The following is a 7,627-nucleotide window of genomic DNA, read 5'->3' on the forward strand; positions in this document are numbered from 1 at the left end:
CCTCTGTGATCATATGCTTCTACACTCCACCCTCAGAAACTAAGCACGGAGACAATTCTGTTGTGCAGTCTCTTTTGTTAGTTCTAAAAGGTAAATGTAGTCCCCTGTGCAAGCACCTGTCATTTTTGACTCTGGGGTGACGTTGCTTTCACAACGTTTTTACGGCAGACTTTTTACAGGGTGGTTTGCCACTGCCTTCCCCAGTCATCTACACTTTTCCCTCCAGCAAGCTGGGTACTCATTTTACCGACATCAGAAGGATGGAAGGCTGAGTCAACCTGGAGCCGGCTACGTAAACTAGCTTTCGTGAGCAGAGAGTTCCGACTGCAGTACTGTAGCTTTACCACTCTGTGCCACGGGGCTCTTCTTTGGTAGTTCTAGCCAGGGTTTTTTTCTTGTAGAAAAAGCCCAGCAGGAACTAATTTGCATATTAAGCAACTCCCCCTGACATCACCATTGTTTCACACAGGGTGGTTTTTGTAGGAAAAGTCCTGTAGGAACTCATTTACATATCAGACCACACACCCCATTGTCAAGCCAGCCAGAACTGTGTTCCTGTATGTTTCTGCTAAAAAAAAAGCCCTGGTTCTAGTCACTTATCATCACTGTGGTAGCAATGAAAAAGGCAAACTCTACACTAGCAACTATTAGGAAAAGGATTGAAATGAAACCAGCCAACTTTGTTGTATAATATGTAATTTGTATGTCCTAACTTAAAAAAAGACAGCAGTATCACAGAATGGGAAAAAATGCAGAAAAGGACAAACAAAACAATTAAGGGGGTGGAACCCATTTCCAATGAAGTCTCAGTCTTTCAGTTTAGGGGGGGACTATTAATGAGAGACAATATAGAAAGTTTATTCAAATAAAATATTTTTTTTTATTCCTCTCTTTCTAATAAAACTTGGAAGCTGGAGTTGAGGCAGATCCAAGATAGTCAATGCATGTTTAATTTATGGAATTTACTGCCACAAGATGTACTGATGTTTGCTAGTCCAGGTAGCAATAAAAGGTAATTGGCAAACTCATGGGGCTTAGGCCTGTCAATGGCTACAAGCCTACTGAATCAAGGGCTGAATTCACTTTGTAAAGAAACTACAGAATTAGTTTCTAAAGTGAACATATTCCTAGATGTTCTTAAACAATAGGGAGATGTAACAAATTTCTTCCTTTCTAGGCTCATCTCAAAACCACCAGGACCTTACTGTTGCTGAGAAAAGTAACTATTCTCTGGCATGAACCAGCTGAAGTACAATTCGTCAAGAGGGGTAACCACCATATTTCCAAAGTCCAGGCTAAACAAGGCCTTAGAGGTGTTAACAATTATAATAAAAACTTGGGATTCAGCCACTATATATGTTAATTTACAAAGCAAAACTACAGAAATTGCAAATTATGTCTGCCTGGTAAAGTGCTGCTACACTATATCTGATGAAATGAGCTTTAGTCCACAAAAAAAACCCCACATTGGTCTTAAGGTGCTTCTTGACTCCTGCTTTGTTCTACTGCTTCAGACCAACACAGCTGCCCATCTGGTGTTCCCTCTAAGCTGAATCAGATCCCACTTCATTATATGCACAAAGTGACTCTTTAGTGGCTTACTTCCAAGTAAACATGCAAAGACTGCACTCTGTTAGTCTTTCAGATGCCACAAGCCATTTTGTCTTTGCTGTCAGCCAATGGCCCATCCAATCCAATACTCTGTGTCACATAGTGGCCAATATATATGTGTATGTTGTGTATGTGTGTGTGTATATATATATATATATATATACACACATATACACACTGTGGCTAATAGCCACTGATGGACCTCTGCTCTATATTTTTATCCAATCCCCTCTTAAAGCTGGCTATGCTTGTAGCCGTCACCACCTCCTGTGGCAGTGAATTCCACATGTTAATCACCCTTTGGGTGAAGAAGTACTTCCTTTTATCCGTTTTAACCTGACTGCTCAGCAATTTCATTGAATGCCCATGAGTTCTTGTATTGTGAGAAAGGGAGAAAAGTACTTTTTTCTCTACTTTCTCCATCCCATGCATAATCTTGTAAACCTCTATCATGTCACCCCACCGTCAACGTTTCTCCAAGCTAAAGAGCCCCAACCCCAGGGGCCGGAAGGGGTTGCCTGCCATGGCACTGCTCATGTTTCCTCTGGCGGTGGCAGGGCTGCAATGCAAGCCACCCGAATCTGTGGTCTCACCCGAAGGTCCTGGGGCCACAGCGTCTCTTCCTGAAGATACTGTATATCCTGCCCTATACTCTATATCTCAAAAGTCTCAAAGAGGTCACAATCTCCTCTACCTTCCCCCCACCCCCAACAGACACCCTGTGAAGTAGGTGGGGCTGAGAGAGCTTTTCTAGCAGCTGTCCTTTCAAGGTGTCCTTTCAAGCAGCTGTCCTTTCAAACTGTCCTTTCAAGGACAGCTTCTATGAAAGCTATGGCTGACCCAAGGCCATCTCAGCAGGTGCAAGTGGAGGAGTGGGGAATCAAACCCAGTTCTCCCAGATAAGAGTATGCGCACTTAACCCCTACATCAAACTGGCTTCCTGGGGCCTAGTAAGGTGCTCTCTTCCCAGGGTCACATTGAAGCCGGGCAGTGCTGGGTCGAGGGGGGGCAAGTTTTGACTGGGAGCGGGCGGGACAATTACAGAGGTTACATGAGTACTTCCATGCTTGTGTAGAGCAATGGAGAGTGTACAAAACGCAATTTTTTTCAAACTTTAAAAATAGTTCCTTAAATTGTCAGATGCATGTAAGGGGAGACTTATGCTTTGGGATGTCAAGTACAGATCATATTCATACAGCAATATTCAACACAGCACCAGCAGTATTAACAGAAACTCTAGTTGTGGGACAAACCATGTTTTCCAAGCAACTAATATTGTTTGTGTGTGCAGACAAGCACTCTAGCACATCACTGTGTGAAGAAGCTTCAAAGTGAGTTAAAGCTGTTTCCCCAAGTCAATCACCTCAACAGAAACAACAGCACACATCACCAGCAGAGATGATAGGGCAAACCTCCAGGCCAGCTGTAGTCTCATCTCTGTCCCTGTACAGCGAGATGACTAACCCAACTGCCTTGCCTTAGGGATGCCAATCCCCAGGTGGGGCAGAGGATCCCCTTGTTTGGAGGCCCTCCCCCAGCTTCAGGGTCATCAGAAAGCGGGGGGGGGGGGCAATGTCTGCTGGGCACTCCATTATTCCCTACGGAGACTGATTCCCATAGAGTATAATGGAGAATTGATCCACAGATATCTGGGGCTCTGTTTCTGGAGGTAGAGGCACCAAATTTTCCACATAGCATTTAGTGCCTCTCCTCAAAAAAACAACAACAACAACAATCAAGTTTCAAAAAGATTGGACCAGGGGGTCCAATTCTATGAGCCCCAAAAGGTGCCCCTATCCTTCATTATTCCAAATGGAGGAAAGGCATCTTAAAGGTGCATGGTCCCTTTAAATGTAATGCCCAGAACTCCCTTCGGAGTTCAACTGTGCTTGTCACACCCTTGCTCCCGGTTCCACCCCAATGTCTCCTGATTCCACCCCCAAAGTCCCCAGATATTTCTGGAGTTGGACTTGGCAACCCTACCTCACCCTCGTAATCCCAAAAACCATCCCAGGGGAAACCTCGCTCCCTGCAGCTAGTTTTCTCTGAAACGGAAGCCCGCTCGCTACAGGACAAGCATGTCTCCTCACTGGCGACCCCTGTGCCCCACTTTGCGATCTGAGGCATCCACCTGAGCCGTGGAGAAAGATGACTGAGGCGGAATGCCTTCCCGCGGGGGCTACTATACTTCTCTTCAGCGCCATCCTGGCTACGGCTTCTTCCGGCGAAGAGAAAGCGGCCGGCTGCACTTCACAGCACAGGCGCACTAGGAAAAGGGCGGGAACTCATGTAACAAGACAGAAAAGTGACCCGCCTTTGTGTGGGTGGGCTTGGAAATGGTTGCGTTATGAGCACGGCGCGCTGCTGGTCGATTTTAGGAATAGGCGAGGCGTTGCAAGCAGGGACGCCTGACCCGTAGAAAGATTATGTTCAGATCCACGAAGCGCAGAGATTCTCGTTAGTTAGCAGGGAGGAAACTGCACTCAACGCTTGTTTAAGAACGCTGTTTTTGTATTCTTACTTAAAATGTTACAGGCTCGAGTGAGCGGCAGCATTGAAAAGAGAAGGCACGGATGAGCTTATAGCCAGAAATTGTCTTGCGAGGGGAGGAGGAGGGTGTGTGAAAAAAAATGAAATCCAAAGTTAAATATAGAGAGTACGAGGAACTACTTGAGTTTGAGTAAGAACTGCCAAACTTGGGTCTGTCTCTAGAAAACATTAATTAATTGTGTATGATAGGGCGGGTTATGACTATGGCTGATGGGAAGGCATTACCCACTCCTCTGTTTTACCACTACTTATTGTGAGGTCGACTGATTAGTTCTGATGGAGAGCTATTGCGACTTCTGGAACCCAGTGCATCAACCTCCTGCCCACCAGCAGCCAGTGCCCACTTGCTACATATGCCACTTTCTCTGGGTTGGCAACTTGGGGAAGAGTTAGATGGGGCTGTCAGCTAGTGTTGGTTCACACATTGGGATGCATTTTATTAGGAACGGTGGAAGATGCTTTGGTTTAAAAAAAAATGAAGAGAGCACTCCAAATCTGTTCTAAAGTGAGTCCCATGTTATTCATTGAGCCTTACTCAGATGAAAGGGGGCTTGCTTTAGATTTGCAGCTGTTCACTAGAACACTTAACCCTTATTGCTGATCTGATGGTACTTCTAAAGATAGGAAATGTCAGCCTATCTAGGTTATTTTTGTCAAGACTTAAAATAAGGAAGATGCAAGGATTCTGGCCAAAATAAAGCACCTTCTAAGGCTTAGATTGTCTGCAGAACTGAGATAAAATTATCAGAGCCTCTGGATTGCCCAAGGGCCATGTATTTACTAAGCACAGCCGTCAGAAGTCAACATTTTTCACAGGGTTGACAATTTTGCCAAACAGGCCAACTTTTGACAGGGCACTGGCAGTTATCAGTTCTAATTTTTCTTCCTTGTGTTTACCAAAGAGAAAACAGACTATTAATATGTTATGCTTATTTATTTGGCGTATACAGCCCTTTTTGATTCTGTGTTTCATATGATCCTAATTTTAATTTATAAATTAACATGAAGTAAGCTGCAGCAATATATTTATTTATTTATAAACTTTTGTTTCTCTCCAGAGGGTCCAAAGCAACTTCCAACTTATCTCCACCTCCATTTTATCCTCACAACAACTGTCTTCTGAAGTAGGTTATACTGAGAGAGAACAGTATTAAAGTAAGAAATATTAATGTTTTATGTTGAGACTGCTTATTCATTTATTTAAATAATTTTATGTTGTTTATCTTCTGCATTACGGGACCATTCAGAGGCAGTGGCCCTGTCTCCCTCAATGAAGAGAAGAAAAATGCAAACCAAAAAGGAGACTTGATGGAAACGGGACAGCCAAGTGCCAGTCAGGATAGATGATACTGATCTGATGGACCAATAGAGTTAACTCTGTATAAAGCAACCAAATGTTTGTACAGAGTATTTTTTCTCATTGTACAGTATATGTGATAATGGTAATTTCATTGGGGCTTCATCCATTTTCCACAAAAGTAGATCAATTTTTAGAGTCTGCAATATACCCAAATAAGAATGACTAAACAAAAAAAGCAAACACTTTTCAGTATCATTTTACTGTGTAGATGAGGTATAATATGCAGTAGTGTAAGCTATAATTTTGTAGTTATAATATACTCTCTCACAAATCACAGGACCAGAGGTGCTGTTTCTAAAATAAAGCAACAAAACTGTAAACCACTTGAGGGAGAGGTGTTAAGACTTTTTAAAAGACACTTGTTAAACATCTGAAATGGTGTATGTTCACTATAACGACAAGACTTGTTTCTACTTGAATTATAATGCAGTCCTAAACACAGTTATACCCTTCTAAGTCTTCTGATTTCAGTGTAACTCATTTTAGGATTGCACTGTTAGCCTTCTGTATATGCTACTCTATATCAGATATATTTCTTTATTTAATTCCCTTTAATACTTGGGTTGGAAATATTTGCTTTATTCTTGTGGCTTAAGAACATAAGAGAAGCCATGTTGGATCAGGCCAATGGCCCATCCAGTCCAACACTCTGTGTCACACAGTAGCAAAAAAATTTTGATGGACCCGTGCTCCATATTTTTATCTAAACCCCTCTTGAAGGTGGCTATACTTGTGGCCGCCACCACCTCCTGTGGCAGTGAATTCCACATGTTAATCACCCTTTGGGTGAAGAAGTACTTCCTTTTATCCGTTTTAACCTGTCTGCTCAGCAATTTCATCGAATGCCCACGAGTTCTTGTATTGTGAGAAAGGGAGAAAAGTACTTCTTTCTCTACTTTCTCCATCCCATGCATTATCTTGTAAACCTCTATCATGTCACCCCGCAGTCGACGTTTCTCCAAGCTAAAGAGTCCCAAGCGTTTCAACCTTTCTTCATAGAGAAAGTGCTCCAGCCCTTTAATCATTCTAGTTGCCCTTCTCTGGACTTTCTCCAATGCTATAATATCCTTTTTGAGGTACGGCGACCAGAACTGCACACAGTACTCCAAATGAGTACTTTTTGGGGGGGGGGGGGGCACAGTTCTAAAATGTAAAAAACCCTATATAATCTAATATATGTATGTATGTGGGGAGGGATGGTGGCTCAGTGGTAGAGCATCTGCTTGGGAAGCAGAAGGTCCCAGGTTCAATCCCTGGCATCTCCAAAAAAGGGTCCAGGCAAATAGGTGTGAAAAACCTCAGCTTGAGACCCTGGAGAGCCGCTGCCAGTCTGAGAAGACAATATTGACTTTGATGGACCAAAGGTCTGATTCAGTATAAGGCAGCTTAATATGTTCATATGTATTTATAGTATTTGTATGCTGCTTTTCTCCCCACACATAATCAAAGCATTTTACAAAACAAACAAAAAACCCAAAGCCAATTGGAGATACTAAAGACATGCGTACATACAACTAACTTGTATGTTGCATGGTAAAAGGTTAGATCAGGGGTGTCACACTCATTTGCTATGAGGGCTGGATTTTACATAAATGAGACCTTGTTGGGCTGGGCCATGTGTATCATAAAATGTAATGACAGGTAGCGGACATATAAACTTTGTAAAGGGCACAAACACACAATTAAAGATTTTTTAAAACTTAAAATAAAACATGCTTAAAATATTAGCATGCTTGCAATATTTTGTTTTACAGTCTCTGATAAATGTCACCTCTTGCTATGAATTATTGCTTCAAAAACTGCAGACAATGTCTGTGCTGTACCAGTCTTGAATATGTGCTGTTCAGGTATGCATATCTGTAAGTTGCAAACCTACTTTTGATTCATTGACATTCATTACAGACATCTCATGGTCAATGCTTTGAGCCTAAGACTCAGAGGAACATGAAGCAGCTGGGCATTGTGAGCTTTTGTACAGAAGTTCCTTCACGTACTAGGCAAGAGCATGTGAAGGCACCATGGCACAGACTGAGGGCTATGTGCTTGTCAACAAAACTTTAATTTTCCCCAGAAAAATGACTACAACTTAAAAAAAAATACAACTTC

The 7,627-nt window shown here is 42.5% G+C and overlaps 1 protein-coding gene across 1 annotated transcript in view; it reads right to left on the reverse strand.

Annotated features, from left to right (window-relative positions):
* Positions 1-3,964, reverse strand: part of LYPLAL1 (lysophospholipase like 1) — a 62,517-nt gene extending 58,553 nt beyond the window's left edge. The window contains exon 1 of the mRNA XM_060246603.1: positions 3,743-3,964. Within this exon, the coding sequence (XP_060102586.1) occupies positions 3,743-3,815 (73 nt within the window). The 5' untranslated portion in view covers positions 3,816-3,964. The remainder of the gene's footprint in view (positions 1-3,742) is intronic.
* Positions 3,965-7,627: the final 3,663 nt, after the last annotated feature.

Source organism: Heteronotia binoei, chromosome 1 (assembly GCF_032191835.1).
Source record: "Heteronotia binoei isolate CCM8104 ecotype False Entrance Well chromosome 1, APGP_CSIRO_Hbin_v1, whole genome shotgun sequence".
Classification (NCBI taxonomy): Eukaryota; Metazoa; Chordata; class Lepidosauria; order Squamata; family Gekkonidae; genus Heteronotia; species Heteronotia binoei.